This window comes from Artibeus jamaicensis, unplaced genomic scaffold (genome assembly GCF_021234435.1).
Source record: "Artibeus jamaicensis isolate MK-2021 breed Jamaican fruit bat unplaced genomic scaffold, CSHL_Jam_final contig_490, whole genome shotgun sequence".
In the NCBI taxonomy this organism is placed as follows: Eukaryota; Metazoa; Chordata; class Mammalia; order Chiroptera; family Phyllostomidae; genus Artibeus; species Artibeus jamaicensis.
Genome location: NW_026521861.1, coordinates 15,789,273 through 15,808,733, shown reverse-complemented (window position 1 = coordinate 15,808,733; position 19,461 = coordinate 15,789,273). Strand labels below are relative to the sequence as shown.

Here is a 19,461-nt window from a genome sequence, read left to right as displayed (position 1 = left end):
CATCTGACATCTGTCACCTTCTTCTCTCAACCACCACAGGAGGTGACAGTGTCCTCATTATTTTGTAAATGAGGCTCAGGTGACAACCTGCCCAGGGTCAGGCAGCCGAAGCGGTGACAGGCTGTTGCAAGCCCCACTCATTCTCAGTCCCACGTCCGGGGCACGGGAGTTCAGTGCTGAGTGGGTTCGCTTCGGCGGAGAGGGCAGCCCGGGGCTTGGCTGATGGCTCAGCCCGTGTGGCTCCAGCGGACCCCGGAACGCGCGACGGCCCTTCCAGAAGCACAGGCGTGGATACTGTCCTCCGGGCCGGGTTGCTGGCTCTTTAAGGGCCAAGGTGTATTTTCCTTGGGCTACTTTTGGCCGAGATAAGTAATTTAAGATGAGCAGAGGCCTGTGGCTCTGTTCAGCTCCCCACTGACAGGCGGGAAACCACACGGAAGGGGCGGAGAACTAAAGGTGGTCAGGCAGGCGGTTCTTCCCCAGGCAGCCGGCGTCGTTCCCCCAAATCGGCCCGAGGAGGTCTTGTTTCCTGGGCCTCGTGGCTTCCTCAACATGCCTGTGAGAACACACGGTTTGTCCATTTCCTCCCGGAGCGTTTTCATCCGATCCCATCGCAGACGTGTCCACTCGTCCCTCCTGGTTGCTGTTCCACTCCCTGGTCCCCCATGTGGGACCGATCGCGGCTGGCATCGTGGGGCCCAGAGACCCTGAGTGGGATCTTCAGGGATTCGATTCAGCAACCAGGGCCTCCCTCTGAGGACGTAGCCATTTCTCCTCTCCCGCGCTGCCCGGAGCGTGCGGCTTCACAGAGATGGCAGAGGGCAGATTAAAATACCGTGAGAGTCTTGTAGCAGAATTTTAGGAGACATGTGGATTAAAATTGAGATGTGCTTAGAAATGTTCTGAAGCTGAAAACAGCTCTTGGATGTAAGGTTTTCTATCGTCTGTTGGTGCCTTTGACCTCAGGACCACCGGGAACAAGACAGGGTCAGCCTGGCTAGCACACGGACGCACGCGTGTGGCTTCCCAGGCCCACTGCCACGGGGGCGGGGGCCTGTGCCTGAAAGGCAAACACTGAAGAAAGATGCCCGGAATGGTCTCGGGACTCGCCTGAGAGTGGCTGAAGATCTTCCCAGTGGGGGGAGGTGAGTGGGGGGAGGTGAGTGGGGTTGTTTCTGTAGGTCCTGCGTGGCTGGCGGAGCACCTGAGGGAGGGACCCTGTAAGGCAAGGCAGGGGGACAGCCTCCCCCGAGGTCCTACTGGGCCGACCCGTCTCCTTAGAGCCCAGCCGTTCCGGCAGAGGCCCATTCCGACGCCAGCTGCTTCTCTCCTTCTGGAAGAGGCCCGGCACAGGTGGGATCAATTGAACGTGAATTTGCATTTTAATCAGAAAGTTCTTTCATCACGTGCTGTTTTGAGTGAGCCTGACCAATCGCAAGCGGGCTTCCACACCAGCAGCCCCACTGGCTCCTGGGACGTTCTGGTCTCTGCCTTGCCAAGGTCCTGGCTGCAGCACTGTTATGGGTTTGCGCCCTGACGCTTTATCCCAGTTGCTGCAGCTGACAGTGAGTGAGACTCACAGGCGACCGCAGGGCCCATGGTTCCCGGAACCACAACCCTGTCCTGCAGGACGCGGCGTCCCGGCAGTAAGCACAAGTGAGTTTGTCTGCACGTGAGACTCGGTTCTGTAGAGAATTCCTGACCGGTCCCCTTGAGGGTCTCTCAGCTCCTTCGGATGCTGCCCTGAGGTCTACTAGGAGAGAACTAGACGCCCTGCTACTTGAGTGCCCAGCGACACACAGCGAATGGGACTTGCCCTTGGAACTGACACTGACCGGCCTTTACCCGGTAGGGAAGAACAAAGATCCAGGGTCTCGCCTCTCCGCCCAGCGGGCCGCCCCCTCGCCCCACAGCCAGCCAGTGCACGGCTACCTGCGTCACTTGGCCTCAAGTCCAAAGTGTATTTAGTTTTTTAAATACCCTACCGTGGGATACAATTTTGTTTTCCTCCCTGCTTACTAAGACCGGGATTCTTGTTTCCTTTAGTTGGCGAATAAATGAACTGTATCTGGACCATTATTCAAATAACGTAAGGAGAGCTGTGTTTGCCCATGGCCTTGAGAAATTCCGCTGCAACCCGCGCAGGCAGAGAACAGGCAAGTAAACCCAGCCAGTCACAGCCCCGACGGCAGAACCCTGGATTTCCTCCCGGTCGCTCAGCCACAGCGCGGCCCCGAAACAGGCAGTCCTGGGACAGACCCACCTGGGACCCGGCTCCACGCCGAGGAGGCAGGTACAGGTGAGCAGTGTCCCTGAAAACCCCACCTCCCGCCGGGCGGACGTGTGCCACCCCGGGCACCTGGGTGGGGGGAACACAATGCCACTTCCCCGTCTCACTTGTGAGAGCCACAGCTGAACCCTGCCCTCGGGACCCACGGGCGGGCCTGCTCGGGTGCAGGGCCCGGTCCTGTCCTATGCGCACCCTCCGCGCTCCCACGGCCTGGTCTCTCGGGTTCGGGGAGCGGCCCGGCCTTTGGGGGACAGGCAGCGGCAGTGAGGACCCCCATCCCCGCCCCCACAGCACCCAGCCCACGCACAGTAAGAGAACACGAGGCCCGGCTGGAATTTCCTTTTTATTTATCATTTCCGTAAGTTACAGACGTCTAAATTCTCAGCCGATAATTTATAAGTCACATCTCATTAAGACCACAAAGACAGAAAATTAAAGCACAAAGATTTCAAAAAGGGGGTTAGTGTAATACATCACAGAAGGAATGAAAATTCAAAAGATCAAAGACCCCACAACAAAACGTGAAGCTTAGTATTTCCCTATGAGCCCGAAATTACAAAATGTGGCCAGTGCGCAAACTCGGGGGAACAGTGGTGTGTCCCCCAGGTCAGGAAACAAGGATACTCTGGTCCGTCACCTTTACTGCTGTGGTGTTTCTGCCTGTATCTGAAATGACTGTAAACAAACACAGGCATGGCACATACCAGAGAACAGGGCTCTCAAACTTTTTTGCTACAGATTTTCAAATACCTTTAAATTTCATCAGTATGAAAAGAAATTCAGTCACTTGAATTTTCAGTTTAAAAACAATTTAAACTATTTCTAAAGACAAACTCTCTCTCCAAAAGTACAGAATGTTCTACACTTTGGAAATCTGGGGCGTTCATGTCCCCTGAGATGAACACAGGACACAAAATGAGCCCCGGGCGTGATGGCGTCCACGCAGGGCCTTTGAAGTGCGGTAACACAGGTCAAGGCCCTGGGATTGGACCGAGTCTCCATCCGTCTGGGCTGCGACTGGGACCACGGGCGGCCCACCGGCCACCTTGCCTGGCCGGAGGTGGGAGTTCCTGGCACATGTTCGCCGGTCATTCCTCAGCCAGTTCCTGTTTGGGGGACTGCAGCTCACTCAGCAGGTCTCTGCCGGCAGCTCCAGCCTTCGAAGCAAAAAGAACTGCTCCCTGTTTGAAACCGAGGTTCTTCAGACTTCGGGCGTAATCGGTGTATATGGCGGAGGTGAGTCTCTGTGAAGCACAGTTAAGGAGCAGAGGGGCGGCAAGGGCCTGACTCCCCGCCACCCAGGCTCCCACAGGCGAGAGAGAGGGGCCGTGCCTGGCTTGGGGGCGGTGACGCCCCATCTGTGGCCTCAGGACATTGGAGCCCAAAGCTCTGCCCTCCCCCAGAGGACCCAACTGACACCCCCGGGTCTCGCACGACCTGCAAGCGACAACCAGAATGACAGCAGACGAGGAACGTGCTGTCTCCGTGTCTGGCCTCGTGAAGGGTTCTACTTACAAAGCCTGGCCCTCGTGGGAGCTCCGGGCAGCCGCGCTCCGGGTTTCTAGGTGGCCCCGCGCGCCACCTTGTCCTGAGTCAAAACGGCTCCTCCGGGCCACAGCCAGCTTGGCCGATACCGATACATGACCCCGAGTAGGTTTGTTTAGTTTGAATTTCCGTGACAAAAATGTACAGAAAACGTGCGAGGAGACCAGGCAGGTCTGCACAGGAAGGAAGCAGGAGTTGTGACCTCAAGCCCATTCTTGTGGAAGAAAAGCAGGTGACTCAACTGACCTCGGGAAGAGAGACAACGGTCCCGTCACAGAAGGGCCCGAGGCCCATCTCTTGGAAGTGCCGTCTTATCCCACGTTAGACTGTCACTATGGCTGATGACCAGTCTTCTTTACTTACTCGTGTAAGTATTTTCCAAATAAACATGTCAGTTTATTCCCAGTGCGCTGTTTCTCCCCCTGCCACCTTCCCCCTCTCTTGGCTTTGGACAATCAGGACGGGGGCCTTTCTCCACGTCACGCAGCTCCTGCCCCAACAGCACGGCCAAGAGGGACTCTAGAGCCCACCCAGTGCCCTGCTTCCCCTCCCGACAGCACCCTGGCAAAGGATATCTGCGTCCTCGCTGACGTCGATCGCACCGTACTTGAGACAAGCTTCCACGAATAAGGCCGCCCGGTCGAAGTGCCTCATGCTGCGCGGCAGAGAGAGGAGACAGCAGTCAGGCGCTGTGCGGTGGCGCGTCTGGCGGTAGAACCGTCCGAGAGTGTAGTTCTACGCAAAGACTGACACACATCTTCCCTGGAAACCCAAGTGCTACGTGAGTTACGCCAGCACCTCTCTATGTCCTGGCCTGCGCAGGGAAGCAGGGCAGCACATTCGGGTCCCGAGGCCCACGCTCTCTCATTAATGCCCAAAAAATGTGGAGCAGCTAAAATACACAGAAATCTTCCGAGGCAGGACAAGCAGGCATGTGCCCAGTGTCCGCATTTAAGAAGTCATCTTTGCCACACTTAATCTATTTATTTACCTTCCTTACTTTTAAATAAGTCACGTGTCCCATACTAGGTCACGGGCATCCCTCTTCGAGAGTTCCAGGGAAGACCCCGCTGCCCGAGCCCCCCTCCACCCCCCCACGGCTGCCCTCTCAGCTGAGCCATCCCGCCTCTCTGAAGGCCCGTTCTTTCCAGACCGGCACCTGCTCCGTCCCACCTGCGCGTAGGCAGGAATCTCTCACAGCCCCTCAAGCAAACAGAGAGAGAAGCACAGACTGTTCCTCTCCTGCTAGTTTCTTAGGCTAGAACACACGCTTCTCCCTGTGCTCCGGGCAACACGCGCGAGCGAGAGGTGATCAGGCGGGGCCGCAGCTGGACCTGTGAAGCATCTCGGCCACGCCGGAAAAGCAGCCCAGGGAGAGGAGGACCAGCAGGGCCTTCGACTTCCGGTTGACTTGGGGAGAGCAGAGGTGGTCAACCCACCGCTTCAGGACGTCGGCGCACTCTTCGGAGTTCAAGCGGACCTGAGAAGGACGCCCGTGTTAAAGACAAAGACACCTGCACTGTGCACGTGTGAAAAACTCACCCACACGGGACCTGCTCCTGGGAGGCAAACGCCAGGCTTTGCTCTGTGAGCACACTGCCCGGGCGCTGCAGCTGCAGCCGACCGGGGCCAGGAGTGATGAGGACCCAGGCCTGAGGGACCCCGGGGACCAGGTGGCACCCCTGGGCTGTGGTCTGGGCTCACACCCCAGCAGGGAGAGGAGGCAGCCGCTTTCGAGAAATCACTACCAATGGAAGTTGCATCTGTCAAACAGAAGCAGTGTAACCGATGCGCATAAAGAACAGGAGGATGAGCGTTAGGAGAGAGTATTTGCAAAAGCGGCTCTGCAGCCCCCAGTGCTAACTCCTGAGTGAAAAGCTCAGGGTTGAAACTCTCACCCTGAATGCCGGGCCCTGGCCGGGATCACCTACCTTGGCCAGCCACGCCGCGCGGCTCCATTCGCCATAGGTCTGCAGGTAGCGGCAGGCGTCCGCAGCTTTGTCTATCAGGCAGAGCAGCTGCACACCCTCTGGGAGACAAGACAGCGGCAGTCCCGTGACACCGCAGCACGCTCTCGGACGAGTTGCTGACAGCAACCTCGCCCTGACCTCATGGAGTCCTGTGCTCTTACCTGCTGGACACGCTCCTGACTTACAGTTTAACATAAAACATTAGGACAGAGCTCGGCGATGCTGCCACTCGAGCAACCACGTAGGAAGCACACTGAAGTCCCAAAAATAAACAGGTGAAGCCTACCTCGCTCCCTGGTTTTCATCATTTCAGTTTGCCCAAGTTTGTCCAATTTATGCCTATTTCTTGGCATTTATTAATAGTGCCCCTTTCACTCTTAAAAAAAAAGTGTTCTGGTTTAGAGGATTAGAGTACAGTTACCTTGTAAAGAGCTGGCGATAATCATCCTTGCTCTCTCCAGCACCCACACAAAGGAAAGCAACACCCCCAACTGCCAAACCCGCTGCTGGAAGCGGGCCTCACCTGCCAGCTTGCCATTGGCGATCATGTTGGTGGCCACCAGCTTAATGGTGCTCTGGGAGGGGCCCGACGAGGTGACAGTGGTGACCAAACAGGCTTTCAGTGAGTCGCAGTAGTAATGCTGGTTGTCCGCGCTGGTCTCCAGCAGCAGCTGCACCGCCCTGTCTGTCTGATAAAGAAGCAGTCCTTCTCACTCTGTTCCTCCAACGCAGCCTTTTAATTCATCATTTGGGGCCCTGGAAGTCACAGCTGGAGGAAGACTTCCATTTTCAGAAACCACTCACGAATGCTCTGCTGACACACACGAAAACCAAAGGGAAGGGCCTCGCTGCCCTTGGCACAGACCTCCAGCCCCAGCTGGGGTCACTTGTTACAGCGCTGCACCCATCGGTTCAGAGACGCAGGCACAGCACCAGACTGGGCCTCACTCGGCATTACGGAGGCCGGAACTACAAGCTGGTTAACATGCCATGTGTTTCTGCTTTCCTAGAAGATCTGCCAGTTTTATTTTGGGAGAAACCGAAATTCATACTTATACTTTTAGAGAAGCATTATGTTGCGTGCGTGCCTGTGTGTGTGAGAGAGAGAGATGTGATGCTCTGAAACACTAATCCACTAATAACTCCACAAGAGTTATAGAAGTTGACATACTTGACCCAAGAGAAGTAGCTGGTCTGTACATTTCCGCGTGTGATCATAAGTTGTCCGTTTCACTTCCTGCAGATTAACCCTTTCCAGCTGAAATTTCTAGAGTAGGAAAAAAAAAATTAGGCCTGGGTTATAAGACTTTTGAATTATTTAAATTTCACTATACTTACTGTCATTTGAATAAACATTATTTTGATTTGTAAGGTTATCAACCAACTTTACATCAATCCAACAGTTTAGTAAGAATTTGAAAAGAAAAAAGGCTGAAGTGTGTTATCATTTGCATACAGGTTTGCCCCCTTACAGAAGCTGGGACTCGCTTGAAGCTGAATGAAAACCCCTATATATACGGAATTTGTGAGGGGGCCACCCACCAAAAACAATGGAATTATCTTGTAGAGGGCAGGCCCCTTGTGTGACAGGGTTCCCTCACTAGGCAAGTGTAGGAACCCATCTGGATCAGGGTACCAGCTGGCATTGTTGTGAGAGGCTGCATTCGGCTTCAGTGAATTTTTTTTGAAGACTCAGTGCACTTGCCCGTTTCACGATGGGTGGTTTACAGGTGCACCTGCCCACACTGCTCTGAGTGGTCGGCAGTTTTTGAACAAAACCATGACCTATGCCCCACTCTCCCTATTCACTTGATCTTGCCCCAAGCAACTTTTTTTGTTTTGTTTTGTTTCCCCAAGTGGAAAAAGTCCTCAAAGGGAAACATTTTGCTGATGGAGAGGTAAAACAAAAAACGGCAGAAACACTAAAAGGCATCAAAATCGCTGCGTTCAAACTGTCTTGAGCAGTGGGAAAACTCTGTAGGTGCAGGATGCAGAGGACTTTGAAAGCGACAAGTTTAAACGTGTCTGAATAAATACACAATTCTTATAAGTAAATTCTGGGTTTTGGGGGGTCCCCCTTCATACTATAGATTAAAAAGTTTTGAAGCTACCTTTTTATATATAAAATAGAAAATTCACAAGCCCAGTGAAAGAAATATTTGTTATTTATAGAAAATGATAAAAGAGAATTAAAATAAACCTAAGTTAAAATTTTTAGGTAAAGAAGAAAATAAAGACTGCTAATCATAAAATTTCAATGTGCATTAAAAAAACTCAGTAAACGTTTATAAACTTTTCAAGTCCTGAGTCAGGTCTTTCTCATGCAAGTGTGCGAAGGGACTCATCTCCGTTATGTGGACCTTGACTTAGTTCCCATGCTGCCCAAGTTGAGTCCACGTACGGACACGAAAGCAATCAGAACGACAGCCCCGAGGTTTCCGTGTACGAAGCACAGCACCTGAAAATAGGCGTTCTCACAGAGGATGTCGTAGCATATGTCCAGCGGGTCGTTCACTGGGTCTCGCGGAGCAGCCTCCTTCCCAGCCGGCGTGCTGGCCGCCCGCGCGGGGGACAGGCTGTGCAGGTAGTGCGCAGCCACGGTCCAGAAGTGCAGCTCCGACTCGTCGCCGTACAGCCTGAGAAGGGGAGACCAAAGCTGCCACTGCGCGGACCCACACAGGCGCTCTCGGAGGGCCTGAATGCTGGGGCGCGGCGCTGCCGCTGAGCCACGGGTGCGGCCGGGCTGGAGCCAGCCAGGAGAGTGGTAACGCGGCGCCTTTTCCAGCCCTGTTACTGGGGCTCCAACGGCCCGGGGGCCGGGCCGCGGTGTGCCCCTGCGGCCCAGACGCCCTCCACTCTGTGGCGAGGGCGATGCCACAGGCTGGCAGCCTGGGCCATCAGCACACCTCCGTTCTGAGCCCTGCCCCACAGGAAGGAAGAAGCACTGGGTGACCAGCCACTCGAGGGGTGGGGTCAGCTCACAGTTTATTCTCTGGGAGGAAATGTGTCTTTCAGAACTGACAGCCGTCTGCGCCGTGAAAGTACAGGTTACTGAGTCTAAACACAGCTTACTGGTACATTTAAGGACACGCCTCTACAGCTGATACTCTGAAACACACATTTAAAGAGCTGTCTGTAGGAAGAAATCTTCAACTGAGAAGGCACAGGTCTCACATTAATTATAATTTTTTCTATTTCTGTTATTACTTTCAAAATTGGCATATTAAAAGTTAAACTAAAATGTTTTCTAAAATCTAAAAGAGTCTGATCTTAACTAATGATCTGTAATAAGAGAAACGCGTTAACCAGAAATTCTCTGTCTCTTACACAGAATGCTTCCGAAAGTGTTACCTGGAAACAAGCAGGCATCTTTGCAGGAGGGTGAATTCTGGATCCAGCAAGAGGCTCTTTACGTCACTGCAGACGGGAACCCAGACAAGGCAAGAAGGGCATTTTCAGTGAACAGTAACGCGGGGAGATGAGTCAATATGCTCAGAAACGGACAACTCCGCTCGAAGGGCGTGGAGTTGAACTCACGGGACACGTCCCTCTGCCGTGCCCCTGACCCTACAGAAGCTCCTACAGCCCCGGTTGGAGAAGCCACCCCGGGGCTGCAAGGCTCCGGCTGTGGCCGACGTTCTCACCACACTCCGACTCAGACTCTCGAAAATACGAACAGCTGCCTAACTAACCACAGGAACGAGAATGTCACTGCTGATGAAATGACTTTGCTAATCAGCAGGAACAGTAACTCCTTAAAGAAGCTGCATTCAGAATTTACTCTTGAAGTTACTCCTGAAATAAAATATTTAAGGAAGAAAGGCTGTGTTTTTATATACTGATATTTCTAAAATAGTCAAATAGAGAATATTCGTAAATTAGGGGGAGGGGGAAGGACAGATATTCTTTAAATGTATTCTTTTTTATTGAAACACAAATGTTAACCTTTATATAGAGAAAACAATCAAGTAATTATTTTGAATCTGACATCAACAAAGCATTCTACTATGGATAACGTATGAAGTATCATAATCACATGTAAAACAAAACTCTGTCATGTTTCACTCAGAACCCCTTTGCGATGCCTTTCCTAACGTATACTTCTAAGTGCTCCTGGCTCAGGTGGCATATTGACCTCCTTGCCAGAGCTGTGCAGGCCCTGTGTGGAGTGCCCACTTCGGAGGCAGGAGGCTGGCAGAAGGGACCGCCTGTGTGTGTCCTCACGCAGGCGCGCAGGGGATTCATGGTGGGGGCAGGCTGAGCTGGGAGGATGCTCGCTCCCCAGCGCTGCTCCAGCCCAGACAGGAGGCCAGAGCCATCGGACACTCAGGCACTTGCTGGAGACAGAGGCTCCGTCAGTGGGACTATGAAGTAACCACACACAGATTCCCCAGGGACGCAAGCCTCTGTGGCCCTCTCCTTGGGCCACAGATGTTTTCTAAAACACAACTTATTTTCATCTTAAACAGCCCAAATTATTGTATTTTCCTTTCTCATATTATCTTCTAATAAAACATAAGTAGAGTGCTTACTTAGACAACGAATTCAACTGCTCTTGCAGGAGATTCTTTATTTCTTCGTTTTCTGGATAATCACTGTACAGGAAAGATTTTGAGTAAGTTCATTACTCTTCGCTTACAACCACTTACTTTTTCAGCAGAAACAAAGCCGCGTTAATTGTCACCTCTTCGCAGTCCTCGGTTGAAAACCCAGTTGCAGACCTGAACAGCAGGTCTACTCAGGAGCCTGCCAACCACCGCTAACGCCTGCTTCTTTCTTAATCGGTCGTAACAGGAAATGAGTTAAGAAAGTCTCTGACTTTCAAGAAACCGTAAACTTTACCAGCGGGCTCCTGGAGCCATTAGGCTCGGTCACGTTCATGAGGAACGCGGATGACCGAAGGGCTCTGCTCCGCCAAATGCGCCTTCACTCCCCCGCGGCGGTGCTCCACGGAGCACAGACTCGGCCTGCGTTATCTTTCATCCTCCGTCGCATGCCCACCTGGGCACGCCACGTGGCACGGGCTCAGAGCCTGTGGGTTTACTTAACAATTGCCAGTGACAGTTTCTGTGAATTCACTTTGGCAATGAGGCAGGCTCTGAGCTTTATGAAACATAAAATACCTCTGAAGAAGGCCCATTCTTGGTGCTTTTTAAAAGATTCAAGCCTGCCCCCAAATTCCTCTCGGCCTCCGCTGGCCCTCTGCACCCTCATCATCACGCCACACTCAGGCTACAAGGTGACCACATGGCGGGCCCAGAGCAGGTGTGTGCCCCCAGCTGCCCAGCTCGCACTCCATGAGGGCCCCGGAGGGCTGGGAGTGTGCCCTGGACTGGCGCTTCTCTCAATGCGTCTAGTCTCTGCCTCAGCTTGGTTTCAATATTCCAATCCCTTTAAGTCCTGGAGTGCAGACCCTGCTGATGTTCGTGGGTGTCCTCCACCCCCAAGGAAATTAAAAAAGGAAAACAGAAAAACTTACACATGAGAAACATCCAAGGAATACTGCCCATTCCATGGCTGGTGTAGCAAGAACGCTTTCAAGGCGAGGGAGGCCCTTGGGATGAGGAGGTACGGACACCACACCGGCTCTAGACGAAAGCGAAATGTTGATCTGCTCTGAAGCTTCTGCTAGACAAGTCAGCAAAGAACTAAGTAGAAATCTCGTGGTAAGTGAGAGCGTGTGGCCAATGCGATCACTTCTAAGACACTGAAGAGGGGTGAGATTCTCTTCATTCAAAGGACTAATATACTGTTCTCCCCCTTATAAAGATCTAGGTGTCCTGTCTGGTAAATAACAACAATCCTGCTTGAGTAAGAGATTCAGTGCAACAATTCAACAGATAACCAGGACCGCTAACCATTTTAAAGTACCCTGTAATGACAACCATACTTATCAGTACCATCTTACACCATTCGACATCTTTGCTTCTCTGAGACCATTAAACTAACACGCTCATCAGCCCTGAACATTTCAAAAGGGATCAGGCCGACTCCGATCGAGTGTAGTCTTAGGTATCACTTGTAAGGACCACCCTTGAACAAAAGCGCTGTCTTCCTAGAACCCCCCACATGCAGCCGCAGTTGGCTCACTGATTTCCAAGACGTTCCAGGGCACAGCAGCAGAAGACCAAAGGCTCCAACACCAGACCACTGGGCTGACTCCCCACGGCCACACTGCCAGACTCAGACTCGGGGTCTCAGACACCGTTCTCTGGGCTCCACCGGCTTCCAGACTCAGCCTCAACCCCGCTGCTCCCGCATCCACCAGTGGCTTCCTCCCACAGATCCCTTGGACAGGTAACTTACATGAAATCACACAAATCTGCAACTGTTGCCGCAGGTAAGTGACCACACAGACCAGATGCTGCGCTGCCCAACACAAGGGCCTCTAGTCCCGTGTCGCCACTGGGCCCAGGAGGTATGGCCAGTGCAATGGAAGAAATGAACTTTTATCTTATTTAATTTTCATTAATTTAAATTAAAAACTAATACTTGGATGATGTTTAAGAATATTTGGAAGAACCTGGTATGTGACTACTTTCTCAGTTGTAAATTTTATAAAACCTAGATAAAACTCAAATATTTCTGCTGAAAATTTGTCCCCTGAATCGAGATATCCTCTAAATGAAAATACATGGTGGATTTTGAAGACTAAGAAAAGTAAAATATCACCTTAGTAATTTTTAATACTGATTTTATATTAAAATGGTAAAATTTTGAATATACTGGCTTAAATAAAATTTTTATTAAAATCAATTTCATCTGTTTCTTTTTACCTTTTAAATGTGGTACTAGAAAATTGAAACTTACATTCATGGCCCATGTTATATTTCCATTGGACAGACCTGCTTTCGAACACTTCACTCTATATAGTTAAGTATAAATTAAGTCATAGATAAAGTCTTTTCTGTGGACTTTTCAATTTCAGAGTTGGAAAGTGGTCAAGAATATTTCTAATATTACTTTTTTCACAGCCCAGAGTTTTAGCATTGATTTGATTCAATAAAATCACTTACAGTGCAACCCATATTCTAAAGTCCTCTGTCACGCGTGAGAACACTGGTGGCCCCACTCTTTCCAAGGAGCTGAGGCCCAGGCCAGGCCCTGCCCACACGGGCCCTCGTGGTTTTCCCAGTCTGCTCTGCTCCAGGACAGCCTCCCACTTTGCTTCTGACCTTACGTGATGCCTTCATTTTCAAAGAGCCAGCTGTCTTGGGGGATGGCCTACATTCCAATTTGTGTGTGTTGAGCATCAGACCCAAGTTCAACATCTTGAACGCAGGGGATGGTGGGTGCCTCCCACCGCACCCCACCCGAAGGAGTGTGTTAGCTGGTCCCCTCCCATCACACTGAATCTGATCACCTACCTAGTTAAGGGGGGTTCCTCAGAGCTCTCTCTAGTCCAGGTACTTCTTCTCTTCAGAATTAGTAAGATGATGGGGAGATGCTATGCGGCTGAATTTCCTGTTCCAAAAATCTTCCTGCCAGTGACTGACACCTACTAATGATTCTCGTTTGCATCATTAAGAGAAGGTACAAACTGGTGATCTTCTATCATTCTGTCCACATCCAGCAACTGGCATTGTTCTATAAACATGAGCCCCCCCTTCTCGCCCACTTCCATTTTTTTAGGAATAGTCCCATGAAGTGGTGACTTTTTGAGCAGCGCTGCCGTCAGTGCCGCCACTTTGCCCTGCGGCACTCGGACTGCCCCTCCACGGGCAGTGTCGGGGCAGCTGCTTCCCTCACGGATGTGTTTCTAAACTGCTGGGTTTTTGCTAATCGGACAGGTGAGAAAAGGTTTCGTAGTGCAGTTTTAAACTGCATCTTTCTCATGAATAAAGTTGAACGCCATCTCATAGGATTGGGGCCGTTTGCGTAGCTGCTGCCCCCCACGGTGGACGACCAGTTAATGACTTGCAGACACGTTCACCAGGTTATCATTAGTATTTTGCTTTGTTTACAGTTTCTTTGGCTGTGACAGTTTAAAAAACCGTTCCACTTACTCAAATCTACCGTTTCCTACATGCCTAGTTACAAGGGAAGGAGGGTTCCAGGAAGAACAAGCCTACCTACCTGTCTAGTGAACCGTTAGAGCCTGCACTGGAAGGGATGAGCGGCGGTTCACTCGACGCACCTGCCATCCACCCTAGAGGATGGCGAGCTTGTAATTCTCCAGTGTTCCAGTCAGCCCCTCTGGCTTTCAAACAGTAGTAGCTGCTGGCTCCAAGTCACAGAATGTTTGGAAATAGTAAATATCAGGGAACAGAACATTAACACCACAAATTAAACAGGGAATGGTTCAAGGAGTGTCTCCAGCCCCACGTGGAAGCCACGTGGAATTTTCTCAACCAGTGGACAAACTCGGTGACACGAGGCTCCGTGTGGAGGAGAGCAGCCCCGCGGGGTGTTTACAGAAGGTGAGCACAACGGCACCCACCAAGTCTGGGTGAACGGAAGGATAAACGTGTCCAACGCAAAACAGCATTTACAGCAGCCCATGTGCATGAACAAACTGAAAGTAAACTCGATCGCCTCCCACGATCGCTCCCCTGCAAGAGCTCACTCCCTTCTAGAAACTACCCATGAGAATGGGGAGGCAGTGCGCACCTTGCCACTTCTCTTAGACGCAGTGTGCCGGGTCTGCCCCGCAGCTATAGGACCGTCATCAGAGACACATGCTGACCGATGCAGGAAACCAGGCACAAAAGAGCCAAGAAGAAAGCAGCAGAAAAACTATGGCACCACTTGGGGGCAGCAAACGTCCAGGTGAGCAGGCAGTCCAGGAGTGACAGGACCCTGCTTTGGTGACTGTGTTCACTGGGACTCAGCGGGAGGAAGAGGGGACACAGGAAGACAGGTGACATCACCGACACTCTGGGCGGGACACTGCTCACCACACAGACTGCTGCGCACACCTCGAGCTCCTGAGCACCCGACTCCCCACACTCCACGCCGCGACTCCCCAAATGCCCCAAGTGAAAACAGCTACAGAGGACGTGGAACGCTGGGGCAGGCGAGGAGGAAAGGTTTGGCGGACACCTGGTTCTAGGACGCTTCTTTTTGCACGTGCTCACAGTGTGCTCGGCAGTGGGGCGACAGTGGGGGACGAAGTCAGACGGAAAAGCCGCTGACACCGTGTCGACGTTACGGGAAGCGTGTGGAAATCATCAGACTAGAATGTTACTAAAGAAGTCTCATGCTCGTGGACTCCTTTCGATGCTGCTAAAAAGAATGTTAAGAGTTTTTATGCCATTTTATGCCCCTGATAATAAGGCAACAGGCAAGAAGGATTCTCCAACTCAAAAATGGGGACCCCAATCTTCCACACGTCTGACCGCCCCCTTGACTTGGGGTGAGGGGCGTCCGACATGTGTAGATGAAGAGGGGGTGGAGGAACGGGACTACCTAAGTTGCTCTAAAAAAAAGGATTCAAACCATTGGTCATTTTTGACATTCTCCACTTGTTATCGTGGAGAACAGAAGAAATACGTTAAATATGACATATCAATGCCTCTGACCTAAAGTGATTTTACTTTTATCCCTGACACCAGTACGTCCAAATTATATATTTCTAATTCCCCTCAACAGAAATATATTCTATCAAACACATTTTTACAGGACGAAATAAGCATATTTCCTATTCCAGGTTTACACCATCACCAGTTTTTATTCTTCAACATTTGTCAAGTGCTATTCTGAGTTTTGAGTTTAATTTGTACGCTGTATGCACAACTTTATTGACCTTTCCCCACTACTACTTAATTTTTTTCCCCTTTCTGGCTAAGGCTGTCCCAATAGTGATTAATTAAAAATTATTACTATTTTAATATTAGGAAAACTTTAAAAGAAAAATGCAATCTAAAATCTGGCTGCAGGCTAGATGTCCCAGGTGGTATTATGTAACTGTTACTGAATAGGGGTTAATGATGGGCTCTAATTTTGTAGTCAGTTAATTTAAGAATGAGCTACCTTGGCTTTGGAGATTTTTAGAATCGAATGTTAAATTAAAGGTCAAAGATTATATTCTTGCAGTCCTTTACCTAGAACTAGTAACTAAGTTAACAGACAAATCATCCTGGAAGTGACCTCAATTTCCTTATACCATTAGGTCGAAAAGTAATGGCAAAGCCCCCCCTTCCCTGGGGGGATGTCCTGGGGTCTCTGCAGAGCTGGCAAGTGTCTCAGGGACACGCAGAGAATGCAACACTCAGCTTCTGGCTTCACCAGGTGGCATCATGGCTACTCGGTAAGAAGTGCTGGTGCCCAGATACAGGGGCAGAGGTGCGGCAGTGACAGAAACGGAAGTGCACCTGATTCGAGGCAGCCCGGCCAGCACTGAGCAGCAACCTGGAAGTGCCTCAGGCAAGAACAAGACACTAAGGAGCAGGTGTTCAAAACAGTACTGTCGCTGCATGTGCCAAAGATGGGCTCTACAAAGGTGCAGACGATTCTCAGGGCTGGACTTCTGTGCTGCAACTCAGTCCACGACTAAACAAGTCTCGTAGGAATTTTTTACAGACCAGACAGCCTGGAGGGTGCACCAGAGGCATGCTTAGAGAACACTTGGTGTAGCGCGCCTCCTGCTTCCCTCCAGTGAGGATCGGAATGTGCCTCTACCCAGAAGTATCCTGCAAGGACAGACACTGAATTCCATCAGACAAGAGCTGCCTTTGAACCCAGAGATGGTATATTCAATCTTCTCATTCTTTTCTTAAAGTCACCTAAGAGGTTATTTTTACTAAAACACTTTACATTCTGGTAAAAACACAACCTTAAATATATAATAAACGCTAAGATAGAACAGTCACCTAATTTTGTTCTGACTGGCCATTTAACAAGTCGTGAGACAGGCACCAAAACTGCCAACACCCAGAACACTCTCCAAAGCGACTCTTCAGCGACAGATGGTTGCGAACGATGTAAGGCTCATTACTAAAAAGCCAGCGGCATCTTATCCCCAGATTAGCGTTCCCTGATGAGTTCTAAATTCTGAGTAAGCCATCTTTATGAATGCAAACTTCTCTGATCTTTGGAAAAGGCACTCAGAAACGGGTCAGAGAAAGGGCACTCGCCAAAACGGAGTCGGGTGTGACTGACATCTCCAACTACAAGAGCCCAGCATCTCAGCAGTAAAAACATGGAGGCTTCAATTCCTTAAATTCGGGTCTTAGAAAGCAAGGACCGAAGGAACAGAAGCTGCTCTCTCCCCAGAGGAGAGCACCTCGTACAAAACAAAGACAGACTTCGAAGCGCCTGTCACGAGATTCCCGTACCGGTCAGCTCCTGCTCGTCCATTCTGAAGCACGCGGACTTCATGGACATCTCGAGGACTCGGATGCAGCCGTCGTCTGAGGCCAAGATCACTTTATCAGACGTGCACCAGTCCACGTCCAGTATCCGGAAGGTCACGTTTCTCCCACTTCTTAAACTGCTCACCATCTGCACCTTCAAGAGTGAACACAGCTGTCAGATTCAGAGAGAAAAGGAAGACGTGCATCCTTCCGGGTGACAGTTGAAGAGGACGGTGTCCGTGGCGAAGGCCCGGGACAAGTTCAAAACTGGAGTCTACCCACACTCAAAAGCACACTGCACTTCCAGGCCCCAAAGATAGACATAACATTTAAAAACATGTTGAGCCGTCAGCCTTGGAACAGAAATACTGTAAAAGAGTTTCGGAAGGACAAAGTCTCTGTAAGTCTGACAGGCGGTTTCCCCGGGCAACGCGAGGGAGCAGCCTCACTGGCAGCGAGCGCACGGGGAGCTGGGCCCACCTCCTTCGCGTCCCACACTTCAGCTCCATCGTTGTACATCGCTATTAACTTCTGGTTTCCTTTACCGGGAGCGAACCGGATCTTCCTCACCCAGCTGCGGTGTGTCGGAATCCCTCTGCGGACAGACAAACAGAAACCGGAGCGGCAGGGTGAAGCAGAGCAAGCTCTCGTCACAGAAACTACGCCCCATGTCTCTTTCCGTTTCCACTTTGGCACGCTCTGGTGAAGGGGGAAGCGCTTCGCCCTCTGGGGCGGGGCCCATCCCACACAGGGGCTGCCCTTTAACAGCCTCTGGGATGGCATCCCGGCATTTCTGTGTGGGGCATATGCAGATGGGAGTGACCCAGAGCTCGGACTGAGGCCCAGGCCCTGCCTCCCAAGCTCAGTGACAAGAGACCCGTAGTAGGAGGTTACTCTTTAAAAAACCAAGTAACAAGACTGCTTTCTTAACTCATACCTGGATACTCTGCCTTTCAAATCCCAAAAATTTAGGTTTCCATCCATATCTCCAAGAACTAACATATCACCTTTCCAAGCGATGCAGGTAATGCTACCCATACTTCCCTGGAGAAGAACAGCAACAAACACACATAAATTTCACGACTTACAACCTGTCGTAACAGAGCAATGCTTTTACTTAATAATAAAGATACTTTAATAAAACTTAACTGTAAATGGCTCTGCGTTATTATGAATGCAATCAAGCACTAACGGACTCTGGACACTGCAACAGCCCCCCAGCGTATCAGTCTCAACCATGAAGAAACAGGAGGTTCCAGCTTGACAGACATTAAGTTCTCTGAACGAGATTCATACAGAATGGATGTCTCTTCAGAAAGAAATACCGTAAGGAAGAGTAAGAGATGTAAAGAGAGAGAGAGAGAAGGAAAGAAAACCCTGACCAAAGAACTCCTGTCTCCAACTTCTCTCTCCCAGTGAAAGGACAAATAGATCTATGCTAGGGGAACTCAGAGCTGTTTTTTGACGACCGTGCGGCACTTCCCACTGAAATGAGGATCCGAGCTTCAGCCATAACCTCGTTCTGGGACGACGGAGGTACAGAGACACTGTGCCTCTGCCCCAGACACCCACACAATCTGAACACACAGAAAGCTCTGTGAAGAGGTTGCATACGGACACGTGAAGCTAAGGCCGCACGCGGCACTGCGGCGTGAACGCCGAGGTGGGCGGAGAGGGGCTGCTGCTGCAACGACAGACGCCGAGGAGCCCGGGCCGTGGGGTCAGCTGCCTGGGCTCGGATCCGAACTTTACCACGTAATTTGTTGTGTGATTTGGGGACGTTCACTTAACCTTCCTGGGTCTCGGATTTTATCATCAGTAAAGCAGGGTAAGCTCGTGAAACTTGAGGGGTTCCCGTTAGCATTATAAAATTATACAGGTAAAGGCCTTAAAACAATGCCTATCACACAGTAAAGAGTCAATACCCCTTTGCTATTAAGTAGTATTATTGCTCCATTACTTCTCTACTTATTAAAAAAATCTTACTTTTGCATTTACAGACTGATATAAAAATCCACGTACTTCATCCTCACGGCAGCCACAGGAAGGAGCGGGGAAGCTCCGGGGCTGCCAGAGACACTGTTAACACACGGGCACACACACCAAACACTGCAGGAGCCCTAACTGGGTCACGGAGCAAAAGAAACACTAGGTTACAACTGAGTGTTTCAACAAATTCAGTAATGAAAAGAATGTTAAGTAAATAGACTTCTGTATACTATGACTCAACACTCCAAGATCTTATTTCTGTTCTCCTGACCATATTAACATGTTTAAGAATTTGCCTTTAAATATTAGTCTTGAAGACTTGCATTTTTAAAAAAATTTTATTATTTTTAGAGAAGGGACGGGAGAAAGAGAG

General features: G+C 50.5%; 1 protein-coding gene and 1 long non-coding RNA gene across 3 annotated transcripts in view; one reads left to right on the top strand and one right to left on the bottom strand.

The window, feature by feature from the left end:
• Positions 1 to 10,266, top strand: part of LOC119063497 (uncharacterized) — a 30,675-nt gene extending 20,409 nt beyond the window's left edge. Inside the window, exons 5-6 of the long non-coding RNA XR_005085190.2 lie at positions 2,047 to 2,299; positions 9,137 to 10,266. This is a non-coding gene — a long non-coding RNA (uncharacterized LOC119063497). The remainder of the gene's footprint in view (positions 1 to 2,046; positions 2,300 to 9,136) is intronic.
• The window catches only part of WDR11 (WD repeat domain 11), a 54,065-nt gene continuing 37,218 nt past the window's right edge, over positions 2,615 to 19,461 (bottom strand). For both annotated transcript variants that reach the window (XM_053668476.1, XM_053668477.1), the window contains exons 17-29: positions 18,037 to 18,143; positions 17,580 to 17,694; positions 17,082 to 17,253; positions 11,285 to 11,393; positions 10,338 to 10,400; positions 9,157 to 9,222; positions 8,264 to 8,441; positions 6,977 to 7,072; positions 6,329 to 6,494; positions 5,767 to 5,864; positions 5,170 to 5,315; positions 4,411 to 4,490; positions 2,615 to 3,536 (exon numbers count right to left, since the gene is read on the bottom strand). In XM_053668476.1, coding sequence (XP_053524451.1) covers positions 3,379 to 3,536; positions 4,411 to 4,490; positions 5,170 to 5,315; positions 5,767 to 5,864; positions 6,329 to 6,494; positions 6,977 to 7,072; positions 8,264 to 8,441; positions 9,157 to 9,222; positions 10,338 to 10,400; positions 11,285 to 11,393; positions 17,082 to 17,253; positions 17,580 to 17,694; positions 18,037 to 18,143 — 1,554 coding nt within the window. In that variant the 3' untranslated portion in view covers positions 2,615 to 3,378. The remainder of the gene's footprint in view (positions 3,537 to 4,410; positions 4,491 to 5,169; positions 5,316 to 5,766; positions 5,865 to 6,328; positions 6,495 to 6,976; positions 7,073 to 8,263; positions 8,442 to 9,156; positions 9,223 to 10,337; positions 10,401 to 11,284; positions 11,394 to 17,081; positions 17,254 to 17,579; positions 17,695 to 18,036; positions 18,144 to 19,461) is intronic.